The sequence below is a fragment of the Sceloporus occidentalis genome, unplaced genomic scaffold (assembly GCF_023333645.1).
Source record: "Sceloporus occidentalis isolate IW3139 unplaced genomic scaffold, rSceOcc1.0.p SCAF_4, whole genome shotgun sequence".
Classification (NCBI taxonomy): Eukaryota; Metazoa; Chordata; class Lepidosauria; order Squamata; family Phrynosomatidae; genus Sceloporus; species Sceloporus occidentalis.
The window spans coordinates 178,315,578-178,332,295 of record NW_028316984.1 but is presented as its reverse complement, the minus strand read 5'-3'; the positions used below and the strand labels follow the sequence as shown (position 1 = coordinate 178,332,295).

The 16,718-nt window shown below is 47.5% G+C and overlaps 1 protein-coding gene across 3 annotated transcripts; it reads left to right on the top strand.

The window, feature by feature from the left end:
- The first annotated feature begins 4,827 nt into the window (after positions 1-4,827).
- Positions 4,828-14,229, top strand: LOC149315087 (homeobox protein goosecoid-like). Of its 3 annotated transcripts, none has more exons than XM_089523600.1 (4): positions 4,828-4,889; positions 4,959-5,281; positions 12,518-12,777; positions 14,074-14,229. In XM_089523600.1, the coding sequence occupies exons 1-4, from the start codon at positions 4,828-4,830 to the stop codon at positions 14,227-14,229; spliced, it is 801 nt and encodes a 266-aa protein (XP_089379726.1). The 3 variants fall into 3 exon arrangements, with proteins under 3 accessions (XP_089379726.1, XP_089379725.1, XP_089379723.1); XM_089523599.1 differs by having other exon boundaries at positions 4,828-4,890; positions 4,948-5,281; XM_089523597.1 differs by having other exon boundaries at positions 4,828-5,281.
- Positions 14,230-16,718: the final 2,489 nt, after the last annotated feature.

Sequence of the window (16,718 nt, the reverse complement as noted above, 5' to 3'; positions counted from 1 at the left end):
GCGAAGGGTGCAACCTCGTTGCGTTCAAACCCAATCTCTGGTACTAAAAGAACACTCTCCTCCCCATCATCCACTGGGATTGGAAGTAATCCGGATTGAAGGGAAGCCAGAGAAACGATCAGGTTGGCAAAACCAGTCTTAGGAGAAAGGCCATATTGCAAAAATTCCATAACCTCCCAAATCTCCCAAAGTACCCATCACCTCCCAAATGGCCCCAACAGGGAGACCTTAATGGGGCCAATCCAAATGCCTAAAATATCTGTCGCAAGCTTTGGGAGGTTATTAAACCTGGGGAGAAAGTGATCGGCTAGTGGCATAAACAACTTTGTTCCACTCTGGAATTCCTAAATTCAGAGTTTAATTCGGAGCGGCTTCCTCTAAGGAACCAAACACCTCTTTCTACTTTAGGACTTAAAGCCGACCTGATCTACTTAGATAGGCCTGGCTGGTTCTTTTCTTTGGGCCCTACCGAAGCCATGTTGCCCTCCCCCATAACGACAGTTTCTGTCTGGGCTATGCTTTAAAAAGGACCACTTAAATCCTAATTTCCCCCATGGATTTTCTCCTATAGACACAAACTACCCTTGGATTCATTCACCAACCTCATTCCGTCGGGTTTGTTCGAAGGGGAGGAAAGAACTCCTGCAAGCAGAGGGACTTTTTCCTTCTCTGAACAGATCCAGAGAGGGAGAGTAGCCTTTATTGGAAACCTAGTTGCTCCGCTCCCGTCCTCGATCCGCTCTTTCCTTGCCGTTACATCTTGGTAACGTCCGTTGGTAGTTACAGCGCGGCTAAGGACAAACAGAGGCGGAGGCAGCGTTTCTTATATTTAATAAATTCAGGAGCCAAGATGGTGAGGGAGACTTTCCTTGCGATGGAATAGAAAGAGAGAGGCTGCGTCCGCACTGGAGAAATAATCCGCTTCGACACCGCATGGACTGACCTGACTCAAAGCTATGGAATTCTGGGGATTGTAGTTTCTTAGCGGATTTGCAGAGCTCTGCTCTGGTGCCGCGACAAAGTGGCAGTGGCACAGAATCCCTTATAGCCTTGAGCCAGGGCCGTCCAAGCGGTGTCAAACCGGATTATTGCTCCAGTACGGACGTAGCCTAGGTGGACCCTGAATGCAGGGACCCTTTCTCCAGCGTGGAAACTGAAATGGGATCTTTTCCATTCTTGGCCGGTTTTTCCAAGGACCCAAGTTGCAACCGTCGGTCTCTCGCTTTCTTTAGCCTTTCGGAGGGCTCCAGGATTTCGAATTTTAGTGCTTTCCTTCCATCCCCAAATTTCATATTTTTGGGGCCTTGTTGGGGGTGAGAAAGGGAAAAGCGGATTTCCCAGGAAATGTTACAGACTTCAGGCAAGCGGAGGGGGGTTGCCCTTGCTTTCCCCTGAGGCTGAGAGTGTGTGACTTGCCCAAGGCCAGCCAGGGGTCTCGCACCCTGCTCTCCCCCAGCATCCGAACCCAACTATCAAACCAGTCCACCCCGTTGGCCCCCAGTTAGACTGAAATTAAACTGGACTGAGTCGCTGGTTTGGCGGCTTCAACAGAGATGTAAAATGGAGGAGGAGGGGGTGAATAAAAAGATACATAAATGGGATTTTCTTTTCTTGTTCTGAGTTGTGGTTTAACATTTTGTACCCCGCCTCGAGCCCTGAGGAGAGGCGAGAAAGAAAGAAAATGTATTGTCATTATCATTATTAAGATTACATTGTTGTTGTTACATTACCATTATTATCATCATCATTAGATTATTATCATTATCATTATTGTTGTATTCATTTTATCATTATCATTATATCATCATCATCATCATCATCATCATTATAACGTTGTTGTGGTTACCATTACCATTTTCATCATCATCATATTATTGTTGTTGTTGTGATCATTATCATTAATATATCATCGTCATTATATTGTTGTTATTAACGTTACCATTATCATTATCAACATTATATTATTGTTGTTATTAGCATTATGATTATTATCATTATATCATCATCATCATTATATTGTTGTTATCATTACCCTTATCATTATCACCATTATATTATTATTGCTGTTATTATCATTGTCATTATTATATTATTGTTGTTATCATTATCATTACTACCATTTTATGATTATGATTATTATCATTATATCATCATTATATCATCATCATTATATTATTACTCATGCTATTAATAGGATTGTCATTATTATTATTGTTGCTGCCATTATTATTATTATTATTATTATTACCATCAACAACACCATTATTATTTTGAGATTTCCCCTCCTGGGAGAAAATGAAGAAGCCCGACTTTTTTCCAGTCCGCCTTGAGACTTAGGGTTTTGCAGACTTTTGATTTTATTGTTATGTTATGGGTTTAAAAGGGAAGCCACGAAGGAAAGCCGCTTTGTCCCTGGTGAGCAGTGCCTACTAATGGCCTTGTTTTCGCAATTTCCTCCCTCCTCGGAGCGAAGGGAGGCTGATCGGGTAAACAGCCTCATCTGATTCACTTCGCCTCCCGCCGCTCGCCGGCAACAAGCGTGACACAGCCAGGCTTTTGCAAATCACAGCCGCCGGGTGACCAAGGGCCAGGCAGAGACCCTCGCCGCCCCAGCTGCACCGCGGCTCCGGAGCTGAGAGGGGGGTAGGGCCCCGCAAAGGACAGCTAACATTGGGAGTGACCCGCTTTCCTCCAATAAAATGTCCCCCGCCACATGTCGGTCCCCCCCAAAAAAATAATCACATTTGAACAGAAGTCCATTTTAAGGACCTAAATCATCATCATCATCATCCTCATCATCTCCTTCTTCTGCTACTTCGCCTTTTTCTTTTCCTTCTCTTTCTCCTTTTCCTTCTCCTTCTTCGGGATCTAGGAGAAGAAGGAGAAGGAGAAGAAAGACAAGGACCTAAATCATCATCATCATCTTCTCCTCCTACTCCTTCTTCTTTTCCTTCTCCAACTCCTCCTCCTTCTCCTTTTTCTTTTCCTTCTCTTTCTCCTTTATATTTTCCTTCTTCTTCTTCTCCTTCTCCATCTCCTTCTAGGAGAAGAAGGAGAAGGAGAAGAAGAAGGACCTAAATCACCATCACCATCATCATCACCACCATTATCTCTCCTCCTCGTCGTTTTCCTTCTACTTTTCCTTTTCCTTCTTCTCTTTCTCCTTCTCCTCCTTTTCCTTCTTCTTCTCCTTCCTCTCCTTCTCTACCCGACTTCAACTTCAAATCCCCATCTGAAGGAAAAGAGGATTGTGAAGTCGGAGGACTATTTCCTACAGGACTCTTTTGCTGCCCAAATGATTTCGCTCTGGACCCACAACAAACTCCAACTCCCAGGATTCCATAGCCTTGAGCCAGAAAATAGTTAAAGCGGTGCCAAACCGGGTTAATTCTCCAGTGTGGATGCAGCCCTTGACAGAAAGGAAAAGAAAATTCAAGAGGACAGAATTGTAGAGAGATACGTTCGGGATCAGTTGAGAAAAGAAGGACTGAGATCAGAGGAGAAGAAACGCAAGGGACAAAACGTTATACCTCCCGGGTTAGGGGTCTTGAATTCAAATCCCTCGCCTACCGACGCGACACCGCAGGCCAAGGATCGGACAGCTTGCCTCCCATGAAAATGGTCACACTCTCTGGCTTCTTCGAAACGGGGGGGGGGGGGGGGGAGGAACCCCCCTGGCCCTCTACTGACTAGCCAAGCTCTCACTTTCTTCCACAGAGAGGACATTGAAGGGATCAGGGCTCTAAAATTAAAGGAAAGAACATAGCCATCGGGGAAACGGAGAGATCCACCCGCCCCCCAAAAAATCCAGGGCCGGATTAAGTTAATTTTGTTAATTCTGGATACACAGACCCCCCCCCCCCCCACACACACACACTCTCCTCCTCCTCTAGATCCCAGCCCCCAAGTCCCTGCTTCCTCACAACCTCTTGCCTCCCCCCCCCCCCCCAAGAAAAAATAAATAAAGAAAAAGGTCTGAAATCTGGTTTTCTTTGCCGGCGATCTCTGGAAGCAGGGACTCGGATCCAGGATGACGTCGCCCCGGGATGAAAAAGGCAAGAGGAGGAGGGCCTGGGTCAGAGAGAGGGGCGCCAGGCAGCGGAGGCCGAAGGAGGGAAGGCAGCTAGGAAGAAGAGGGAAAAGGAGAGGAAGAAGGAGGAGGAAGAAGAAGAAGTGAAGAAGTAGAGGGGAGAGGAGGAGGAGGAGGAGGAGGAGGAGGAAGAAAACGGGAGAAAGGAGGAGGAGGGAGAGGAAGAGGAGGAAGAGACGGAGGAGGAGGAGTGGAAGAAAGAGGAGGAGGAGACGAAAAAGAGAAAGGAGGAGGAGGAGGAACAGAAGAAGGAGGAGAAGGAGAAGAAGAAGAGGCGAAGAAAAGAAAGGAGGAGGAGGAGGAGAGAAAGAAGGAAGAGGAAGAGGAGTGAGGAGGAGGAGGGAAAAGGAAAAGGAGGAAGAGAAGAAGGAAAAGGAGTGGAAGAAAGAGGAGGAGGAGAAAAAGAGAAAAGAGGAGGAGTAGGAAGAAGGAAGAGGAGAAGGAGAAGAAGAGGCAAATAACAGAAAGGAGGGGGAGGGGAAGGGAGGGGGAGAAGGGGGCGAAGAGGCCTCCTCGGGGGTCCCCTCCTCTCTCTCTCTTTTGGGGGGCCATCGGGGCCTGAGTGTCCGCCTCCCTCTCTCCCTCCTTCCCTCCCCCCAATAAACCCTCTCGGCGGCGGCGAAGGGCAGCGCATTCCCTCCGTCGGGGCGGCGGACGCCTTCTTTCCTTCCTTCCTTCCTTCTTTCCTTCCTCCCTTCCTCCCTCCCTTCTTGCCTTCCTCCAGCTTTTTGGGGGGGATGCCTGCTGGCATGTTCAGCATCGACAACATCTTGGCGGCCAGACCCTTCCGCTGCAAGGAGGCCCCGGCGGCATCGGCCTCTTCCTCGGCGGCGTCGGGGCTCCATCTCTCGGGCCAGGGATCTCCGGGCGCCCTCCCGCCGCCTCCTCCTCCTCCGGTGCTCTTCGGCGCGGGGCTCCACGGGGGGGACTCGCTCTACGCCTCGGCGGCCGGAGGAGCCGCAGGGGCAGCCGGAGGCAGCGGGGCAGCGGGCGACTACAGCACCGGCGGCTACTACTCCCGGGCGGCGGCCCCGGCCTCCAACCTCTCGGCCCTGGGGGGCTCCCGGCTGGGGGGCTACGGGGGCTACTACTACGGGCAGCTCCAGCTCCAGGCCTCGGCCGTCGGGCCTTCCTGCTGCGGGGCCCTCCAGCCCTTGGGCGCCCAGCAGTGCTCCTGCGTCCCTGGCACAGGTAAGGCCCCCTGTCTATGCCGTCTATACACGGCAGGAATGGTCCACTTCCAGACCGCTTTAAAGGCCCAGGCGCCGGGCTAGGGACTAGTCCTGGGACGTGTAGTTTACCGTGCCAGAGAGGGTTCAATGTCTGACAAAAGCGCAGTTGGTTGACTTCCCTCGCACTGAGCCAAGGCAGTTAACGCGGAGTCAGACTGCTTCGCACACTGCAGAAATAATCCAGTCCGACGCCGCTTTAACTGCCTCGGCTCAGCCAAGCAACTGCCCTTTTGGAGGGATGGCTCAGCCCTGGACCTTGGATCCAGCGACAGCCCAAAAGACAAACCATTCGGTCTTGAAGAGATCAGACCTGAGCTCTCCTTGGAAGCCAAGATGATCAGTCAATCCCTCAATCCATCTTTATTGCCTTTGGCCAGTGGCCATTGCAAAGGAGCCAAGAGGAGAGAACGGAGGCTGTCCTACTTTGGCCCCATCATGGGAAGGCATGGCTCACTCCAAGAAAAGGAGAAGCAAAAGGCAGGCCAGGTGTATCGACTCAACCAGGGAGGCCAGGGGCATGGACTGGCAGGACCTGAGCAGAGCAGAGCAGGGGGGGCAGAGGGTCTTGGAGATGTCTCCTCCACTGGGTCGCCATGGGTTGGGATCCACTCGAAGGCAGCTAACCACAACAACAGCAACATCGTGGGGGATTCTTGGCAAGTTCCTTCGACAGGGATGACGGTCTCCCCTTGCCCTCCTCTGAGGCCGAGAGCGTGGGACTCGCCCACTCCGTGGTCTTCCTCCAGGGTGCATCTACGCTGTAGAAAGAACACAGTTTGACACGACTGCTTCAGCTCATCCTATGCAGTCCCGGGATTTGGAGTTTGACAGGGTCTTCTTGAGCCCTCTCTGTCAAAGAGGGCCGGCGGCACAACAAACTCCAGATCCCAGGATGGGGCCGGTAAAGTGGGGTCAAACGGGAGGTAGTAAAACAAATGACAGTATTGTACTTGCCCATAGGGAAACCATACTTGCCCATAGGGAATCCTTGGAGAATACTTCCCGCAGAGAGGAACTGAAGAATATTGGCCTATGGGGAATCATTAGAGAATACTTGCTCATTGGGGAATACCTGCCCATAGGGAAACCTTGTGAAATATTTGCCCATAGAGAATAATTGGGGAATACTTGCCTATAGGGAATCATTGGGGAATATTTGCCCATAGAGAATCAATGGGGAATATTTGCCCATAGAGAATCATTGAAGAATTGCCCATAGAGAATCATTGGGGGATATTTTCCCAAAGGAAATCAGTGGAGAACACTTGCTATGGGCAAGTATTTCCCAGTTATTCTCTATGGGCAAGTTTGGTTTCCTCTATGGGCAAGTACTGCCATTTGTGTTAGTGCGTCCTGTGTCAAACTGCCTTCTATCTACAGCGTCGGAAGGAGTCCTCCGGAGTCATAGTAGTCCAACAGTCAGACTACTACACCGATCTGGCTGTGAGCAGGTTCGCCCCATACTTTTCATGGGGAAGGGAAAGGTCTGGATCCTAGGGATCGACCCGGATTTGAGCCAGCCTTGGAATGAGCAGGTTTGACCATGGAAAGCAATAGGTAGACCTTGGGCAAGTCATATTCTCTCAGCTTCCATAGGTTTGCTTTGTTGTTGTTGTGTGCCTTCAGGCCTGATGGCGACCGAATCTTTCCAAGGGTTTTCTTGGCAAATTTCTTCAAATATGATGTGCCTTTGGCATCCTCTCAGGCTGAGAGAGTGTGACTTGCCCTAGGTCACCCAGTGAGTTTACATGGCTGAGCCGGGATTCGAACCCGGGACTCCAGAGTCTTAAACCAACGCTCATCACAATCCATGTTGGCTCCCCCCCCTCCCCCCAGTTTTGCTTTAAGGTTGCCATAAATCAGATTGGGAGGCACACAACAACAACATCGGAAGGCAATGACAATCCCGCTCCCCAACAAATCTTGCTAAGAAAATCCTAAGAGAAGGGAAGTGTGCCTTCAACTGGCCCCATGAAATTTTTAAGGTTTTCTTAGGCAAGGGATTCTGGTGGTCTTGCCGGTCCCTTCCTCTGAAATATAGCCTACCTGCCTTTGGTTGTCTCCCATCCAAATACTAACCAGAGCTGACCCTACTTAGCTTCCAAGATCAGACGGGATCTGGTTCCTTTGAGGGTATAACAACCATCCCATTTGAAAGGTATGGCTGTGGCTAGGCAGAAAAAAGGTTATGAAGGAATCCTGGAGCAGCTTTGATATTAACTCAGGTCCCTTTCACACTATCCAAAAATGAGAGCCCCCCCCCCCCCCCGCTCCGTTTTCATACACTTTATTAAGTAAAATCCATCATACAAAAACAGGAAAATGTTCCAAACGCTTTTGAATGTTTATATTTCAAGTGGATAAAACACAAAGAGTTATCTAATTTAGACCTGAATCTACAAAGTATTGCAACTCCACCTTCTATATTGATTTTTCCTCATCATCATCTTCATCATCTTAATTTCATTCTTCTCTTTTGAAAATGATAGCACGTTTAACTGTCACGGCTTCAGCCTATGAAATCCTGGGATCTGTAGTTTGGTAAAGTATCAGAGGCCTGCAGCACAAGATTCTGAATAACTCAAGAAACTACAGATCTCAAAGGCTATAATGGTGTAGTGTGAAAGAGACTCCCTGAAAAAGACATTTCCAGCACAAACTTTGATGGACTCCAGTCCATTTTATCAGATGCATAAAACCACAGAAAATTTAATTTTTTCCTCTTGAGTCTGAACAGATGCTACAGGATTCTTTCACATCTCTCTTTTTTAAAATCCCAATGTATCTTTAGATCCACTGGCTCCATTGCTGAGTGGTGGACTGACACAGTGGTAAATCCCATTGAGTCAATAGATCTACTCTAATTGGGAGTTATAGTAGGACTGAGGTCAAAGGGAGCAAAGTCTTCCCAGGGAAGTCCTTTTTCTCCCTCCTCTCCTTCCCCCTTCAAGCCTTGTGTTTGGGGAATTTGGGGGAATAATAATAATAATAATAATAATAATAATAATAATAATAACAAAATGCCTATATTAACACACCCTTCAACTTCACCATTTTAAAATTCACAATTTTAAAATAATCTGGATAAACCTGTAAGGAAAGGCCAGGAGGAGCCTGATTTAAAGTTTCCACCAGCAAGATTTGGGGGATGAATGCTTTACAGAGGTTTGGGGGGAACGTGTGTGTGTGTGTGTGTGTGTGTGTGTGTGTTGGAGGGGGACTACAACTCCCAGAATCTCCCTTAGCCAGCATGACTAGTAGCCGGAGTCCCAAACGTGAGAGCTGTAGTTCAAAGCAAGGAACAAGCCTAACTTTGCTGGTGGTTTTTAATGCCAGGGAGAAGATACTTGTTAGATTTTCTGTTTGGCAAAAGGACAACTCTTTGGTCACCTTTTGCTACTGAGCCTTAGGCAGCAGATCTTGAGGATGCGACAAAGTTCGAGTGGTTTTTATAACAATAAATAGTTCCTTTGTTATTATGTGTAGGGTCGCCATAAGTCAGAAATGACTTGAAGGCACATAACAACAACACACCCAGCCCTAGTAATTTTATCTTCTCCAGGCATTGATCTCTCTAATCAATGATCAGACTAATGATGTTTCCTTGTTGTTCTGGGCCTTCAGGTTGTTTCCGACTCATGGCGACCCTAACTACGTGCCTTCAAGTTGCCTCCGATTTATGGCCACCCTTCTCCTAGATTTACTTACAGGAGGTTTGCTATTGCCTTCTTTTGAGGCTGAGAGAGTGTGACTTCCCCAAGATCATTTTCCATGGGTCCCCCAAAGCCCTAGTCCAACATTCAAATCACGATGTCTGGGAGGATCCCTACTCTTCGAGGAAAATAGTGTCGCAAGTAGGTTCCCTATAGAAGGAACATTAAACCACCATTCACCTCTATGGGAGAAGTTATACAGGTACGTGAGAATGGGTTTCCTTCCTTTTCTTGGGGTTTCTAGTCCCAGGCTGGGTCAATGCTATGGGATTCTGGGATTTGTAGTTTTGGGAGATGTTGAGCCTTCTGTGTTAGAGAGCTCGGAGAGCCTAGTGCTTTGAGGATTGGATTAGGACTCTGGAGACTAGGGTTTGAATCCTGGCTCGACCATGTAAACCCACTGGGCGTCCTTGGGTAAGTCACACTCTCTCAGCCACAGAGGATGACAAATAGCAACCCCCCTCTGAAGGAACTGGGCAAGAAAACCTCATGATATTGTCGCCTTGGGTCGCCATAAGTTGGAAACGGCTTGAAGACACACAACAGCGACAACAAGTCGGAGAGCTCTGGTGCCACAACAGGCCACACATCCCAGGATTCCACAGAATGGAGCCATGGCAGTTAAAGTGGTGTCAAACTGGATTATTTCTGCAGTGCGGATACAGCCAAGATGTACTTACAAGTGTCGTGTGGGTGTGTGTGACAGTGTGTGTGTTCAGTATAACTTACTTCCAAATATTTGTACATAGGATAGATCGCAGAAAGCCTTCGTTGTTATAGGGAAATACACACACACACACACACACACACACACACACAATATATTATTACTATATATATAACACACACACATAAAATATTTATAATATAGTTATATATCGCTGCCTTGAGTCCCTGTATTGGAGAAAGGCACGACAGAAACAAAATGAAATCATGTGTATGTGTATAACTATATATACACGGCCTGCAGAAATAATGCAGTTTGACGCTGCTTTAACAGCAATGATTGAGTGCTATGGAATCCTGGGATTTGTAGCACATATATATATATATTAGCATGTGGATATATTAAGCTGTCTTCCTATATCTCAGTGTATGATCATTCCATACGCTTTGGATTTGTTAACATCGGGAAGACTCAACTAACTCCCTAGAAATGTTGGTGCTCCAATTTTCCCTGACCATTTGGAAACTGTAGTTGGTTGTGGCACCAGAATTCCGCAGCATGGAGGCAGGGCAGTTAAAGTGGTGTCGAACCGGATTATTTCTGCAGTGCGGATACAGCCAGAGTCCTAACGGCGTTGTAAATGCAAAGTAACGTCCAGGAAATGCGTTTGGGAACGGGAGGTAAATCTCTTGTCAATGAAATAAATCGGGCTAGCAAATCGGGGAGTGGGATTCAACCGGCGTACAATCAGTTTCATACCGGATTAAATGTGTGGGTGGGAGAAGGAGTGGAGTCGGTTTAAAAACCTGTCATCCTAAACAGATTTATTTAGACCGAAGTAAATGCCATTCATTTTAGTGACATCTGTTTCTATGCAAACGAGTTGAAAATAACAAGGTTAGTAGTGCGCTCTAGAAAACCCAAGAAATTACCTGCCTTTATTCACTTTATTAACTATTTATTAAGTCGATATTTAATAACTAAAATAGTTCATTTACTGTTTATTAACTTTTCTCAACTATTGACTAGGGATGAGCGTTTCTGTCTTTTTCGGCACTCAGCTAAATTCCGGTTGTGAATTTGAATCCATCTGACCCGGCTTCGATGATGAAAATAGTAATAATAATCGTCCATACTTGATTTAAAGTTATGCCTTCCTTAAAGTCCTTTAGGGGGAAAAATTAGGCTTTACTTTCCTGGGATTAAGTCAGATTTCTTGATTCGGGATTCAGTGGCTTGGAGCCTAAAAGAGAAAGAAACTGAACATTTCCGCTCCGAAGTCTAAGCGTTTAGGATCCTGCGGGAATTGTTGTAGAAGGAAGCACTTTTCCCATGCTCTAAGGATTTTTTGGGGGAAGTATATACATGTATATGTATGAAGCAATTGACTTGAGTGCACATGTACATGTATATATATGTGTGTGTGTGTATGTATAACTGATTCTGGAGATCAGGGTTTAAACCCAGTGGGTGACCTTAGGCAAGTCACACTCTCTCAGCCTCGGAGGAAGGCAAAGGCTCTTGAAGGCACACAGCAACAACAAAGTATGCTCCAGCTTTACTTTTAAGGCAACCAAAGTTATATGGTGATGTGTATATATTTAAGACAGTCGGATGGAAATGATCTGAAATCTATGGGCTCTGTGGCTGTATCCACACTGGAGAAACAGCCCGGTTTGACACCGCTTTAACTGCCATGGCTCCATGCTATGGGACTATTGGAACTATAGATTGTTTTGGCTCCAAAGCTCTCTGATAGAGAAGGCTTAAATGTCTCACAAAACTACAATTCCCCGACTTTTCTAGCATGGAATCGTGTCAGCTAAAGTGGCGTCAAACCGGATTATTTCTCCAGTGTGGATGCAGCAAAAGAACCCGGAATTCTTGGGACTTTGGGGCCACCGAGTTACTTGTCTCCAAGGCTGCTGCTGCTGCCATGCTGCAGGAACAATCCGGTTCGACACCGCTTTAACATCCACGGCTCAACAATGCTATGGAATTCTGGGTAGGGTAGTTTGGTGGCACAAGAGAGGGCTCAGACAGGGAAGGCTACGTACCTCCCCAAACTACAAATCCCAGAATACCAGAGCATTGCGCCGTGGCATTTAAAAAGGTCTCAAACCACTTCATTTCGGCAAGATCGCAGGTTTGGTTTTTTTCCTTTCTCTCCGCGAGGCTGAATCAGCACTGCAGAAATAATCCAATTTGACATTATTATTATTATTATTATTATTATTCATACTCTGCTCTTTAGAAATGCTCTCAGAAAGGCGGCTTACAAATGCTTAATTTGACAATTCCTCAGGTTTACAATCTCGAAAGCAATGAAAAGGAATTGGCTCAAGTCATTAATGTTTTTACTTGTGTCTTGTCATTTACTTGTGTAAATGGTTGTAGACCGCCTTGTGGGAGATACAGAACAGAAAGAGCTATAGAATCTCATTGTGGGAGATATTGAACAGAGAGAGCTATAGAATCCCTTTGTGAGGGATATAGAACAGATAGAGTTACAGAATCCCACTATGGGAGATATAGAACAGACAGAGCTATAGAACACATCAAGCCAGGACACTGACTGGAAAGACCGATCGCAGAATCCTAGACTCCTAGATTTGGAAGAGACATCCTGCCATGCAGGAACTCACAATCAAAGCACAACAAACTCCAACTCCCAGAATTCCATAGTTTTGAGCTAGGGCAGTTAAAGCGGGGCCCAAACCGGGTTATTTCTCCAGTATGGACGCAGCCCTTGGCAGTCTCGATTCCCTTCCCTCCTTCTCCTTCTCCTTCTGCTTCTCCTCGTCCTCCCCTGCAGGCTACGAAGGGACTGGCTCAGTGCTGATGTCCCCGGTGCCTCCCCAGATGCTGCCCTACATGAACGTGGGCACTTTGTCCCGGACGGAGCTGCAGCTGCTGAACCAGCTCCACTGCCGGAGGAAAAGGAGGCACCGCACCATCTTCACCGACGAGCAGCTGGAGGCCCTGGAGACCCTCTTCCAGGAGACCAAGTATCCGGACGTGGGCACCCGGGAGCAGCTGGCCAGGAGGGTCCACTTGCGGGAGGAGAAGGTGGAGGTAAGTGGCCTCTCTCCTGCCAAGTGCCAAGGCTCTCCTTGGCATCCCAAAATAAAAATCCAGCTTGAGGCCGCTTTACCTGCCTTGGTTGGGTGCTAGGGAATCCAAAGCTATAGCCTGTGTTGAGAGATCTTGTAGCACCTTTGAGGCCAACTGGAAGAAACAAGTTGGCAGCGGGAGCTTTCCTAGACTTAAGCCTACTTCCTCAGATGCATTGCAGTGGTCTCCAAACTGCCTTTTAAGAGATTTTGGACTCCAGCTCCCAGAAGCCTCAGCCACGTTGGCGAACAGTCTGGGATTCTGGGAGCTGAAGTCCAAAAGCCCTTAAAGAGAGAGCCCAGTTTGGGGACCACGGAGGAAGGCTCATGCAGCCAACTTCAGCCAACCTCCTCTGAATCAGTCTTGTTTTTTGAGGTTGTCAGCCTGAGGTTGAGAGCCAGTGGTTTGAGTGTTGGGCTACGACTCAGGAGAGCAGGGTGCACATCCCCTGCTCAGCCATGAAACCCCCTGAGTGACCTTGGGCAAGTCACACTCTCTCAGCCTCAGAGGATGGCAATGGCAACCCCCTCAAGAACCCCATAATAGGCTTGCTTTAGGGTCGCCGTAAAAGACTGCTTTGCTTTAAAATACCTTAAAGGCACCCGATCCCGTTTGGTCCTGGACTCTAAGCAGGGCCAGCCCTGGTTGGTACTTGGAGGGGAGGCCGTCAGGGAATACCAGGCCTGGCTGAAGATTTGAGAGGAAGGAATGGGCAAAGCCTCCTCTGAGGATTCATTGCCTAAGAAAACCCGAGGAAATGTATGGAGTCGATACTATATCAATACTTGGGGAGAGATTCTTTTCAGTAAATGTGTTTTTCCCCCACCGCCAACGCATTCAGCGGTAACGGAAGTTACTTGGAACGGGCCGCAGGAGTGAAGGAAGTTCCTCGTTGGGCTCAGGGCTGCAGTGGCTGCGCGTTTTGCCTCCCACCAAAGTCTGGGCACCAAAGAAAGAGGAGGCCATGCAGAGGCAGCATGGCCTAGTGGTTTGAGCGTTAGATTAGGAGCCGGGAGACCAGGGTCCGATGCCCAGTTTGGTCATAAAATCCCCTGGGTGACCTTGGGCCAGTCACACTCTCTCAGCCTCAGGGGAGGCAATGGCAAAGCTCCTCCGAGCAAATCTTGCCAAGGGAACCCCAGGACAGGTTGGCCTTCGGGTGGCCCTAAGAGATGCCTTGGGGGTACAACACACACACCCCCACACCCCCCTGTGCCAGCAACTAAAGGCCCCTTTCCTTGGTTCCTCCTTTGTCAGGTGTGGTTCAAGAACCGTCGGGCGAAGTGGAGGCGGCAGAAGAGGTCTTCCTCGGAGGAGTCCGAAAGCGTCCAGAAGTGGAACAAAGCCTCCAAAGCCTCCCCCGAGAAGAGGCAGCAAGAAGAAGTCAAAAGCGACCTCGACTCGGACAGCTGATAAAAGCCCTTCATCTCCCGGCTCCGAGGAGGACTGGCCTGGGCCCAGAAGAAGGACCCTTCGGCTGCGCGGATCGGAGCAAGGAGCCGCCTTCTCTTGCAAAGACTCGGCCTTGGAAGCAGCAGGAGGGATGGGGAGGAAGAGGAAGGAAGAAGAGAGAGGGGGGAATGAAAGGAAGAGAGAATGAATGAATGGAAGGAAGGAAGGAAGGAAGGAAGGAAGAATGAAAGCAAGGAAGGGAGAGAATGATTGAAAGAAAGGATGGAAGGAAGGAAAGAAGGAAAGAAGAGAGAGAGTGAATAAAAGAAAGAAAGAAGGAAAGGAAGGAAGGAAGGAAAGATAGAAAGAAGAAAAAGAGAGAGAATGAATGAAAGGAAGGAAGAATGAATGAAAGGAAGGAAGGAAGAGAGAGGGAATGAGTGAATGAAAGGAAGGAAGGAAGGATGAAAGGAAGGAAAGAAGGATGAAAGAAAGGAAGGAAGGAAGAAAAAGAAAGGAAGAAAAAAAGAGAAAGGGAGTCAGAAAGAAAGAAAGGATGAAAGGAAGGGAGCAAGAGCAGGAATGAATGAAAGAAAGAAAGGAGAGAAGGAAGGAAGGAAGGAAGGAAGGAAGGAAGGAAGGAAGGAAGGAGGGGCAGTCTCCGTGTGTATATAGTGTACATGAGCCCGAGAGGGACCCCTTGAAATAAACGGCGTGGCGGAAGTGTTGCACAGCGAGGGACGGTCTCCGCTTGCTTTTGGGGGGACTCTGCCGACGGACCCGCCGCCGCCGCCCTTGCCTTGCCTTGCCTTGCCTTGCCTTGCCTTGCGCCCGATGCCTGCCCTGGCGCCTCTCTGGCTCAGGATCGGCCCCACTCCAGCCTTCAGGGTCGTTCGGACTTCAAGGTCCAGAAGCCCCAGGAAGCTTGGCCCGCTGAAGCCCAGAGTCTGGGGACCACTGGCTTAGCTGACCTTAGAGCACATTTAAACACACTATGAACAATCTCCGTTGGGTGGATGGAGGGTGTAGCCAGGCTGCCCAATGTAAAGCGTTGTGGCACCACTTTAGGGGCCCTGTCTCTATCCTCTGGGATCTGTAGTTGAGTAAGGTATTCCGCAGAGCCAGCTAGGGATTTGAAGGCTGGACTCCTAGACTCTGGAGAGCAGGGTTTGAGTCAAAGCTCAAGCATAAAGACCCACTGGCTGCCCTTGGGCAAGTCACACTCTCTCAGCCTCAGAGGATGGCACTGGTGGCAAGCCCATCTGAAGAAAGTGGCCAAGAAAGCCTTGCCATAGGGTCCCCATGAGCCAGAAAGACACACAACAACAACAGCAACAACAACAAGAAAGATGGTAAGACATCTTTGGGATTAAGCCCCTGTGTGTTCAGTGGGAGTTACTTCCAAGTAAAGGGAGGTAAGGTAGGGCTCTCTCTCTCTCTCTCTTTCTCTCTCTCTCTCTCTGTGTCAGTTTCTTTCTAGGCCATGATTCTAAGCACATTTTCCTCAGAACTAATGTCCAACGAAGTTACTTTCCTTGGAAGCGTTACTGGCTCTATCCACATTCAAACAGGACATCAATCCCTGAGACAGGTCACAGTTTCACTGCTTGTTGTTGTTAACTGCCTTCAAGTCAAATAATAATAATAATAATAATAATAATAATAATAATAATAATAATATAATTATATATTACATATTGTGTATATATATATATATACACACACACTATATAAATATGATATAATATATAATAAATATATAATATAATATTTATATATCATATAATAGTTAAATAATAAATTATAATAATTTCTTATATAATTATATATTGCATATATAAATATAAATATTATTATTATTAATGATAATTGTGTTGTTATCATTCTTTCTTTCTTGCCTCTCCCAAGGTGGGGAACAGCAACAATTAACAGACAAACATCTTCAATTAAAAAGACATCAGTTAAAATGCACACTGATTATTATTATTGTTGTTGTTGTTGTTGTTGTTGTTGTTAATGGCAACCTTAGGTATGAGAGACCTCCAAGTCAGTTCTGCTCCAGTCTTGCAGGGTGCATCCACACCATAAAAACAATGCAGTTTGACCCCACTGTAAGTGCTGTAGCTCCTTCCTAGGGAACCCTGGGATCTGTAGTTTTACAAGCTCTTTAGCCTTCTCTGCCAAAGAGTGGTGGTGCCTCATCAAACTACAAAATCCAAGGATTTGAACTGCCGTGGTGCCATGCTCTGGAATCTTGGTATTTGTAGTTTTGTGTGTGGTCTTCTCTGCCAGAGGGATTTGGTGCCCCAGCAAACTACATACCCTAGGATTCCACAGCATGGAGCCATGGCAGTTAAAGTGGTGTCAACCTGGATTAATTCTGCAGTGTGGCAGCACACACAGCCCTGAGCCCTGTTCCCTGTTGCTCTCCCATTTACAGGGACCTCCATAAATTGAAGCCAACTTGATGGCAGGGGGGGATCTTGGCTATTGCCCCTCAGACAGAATTC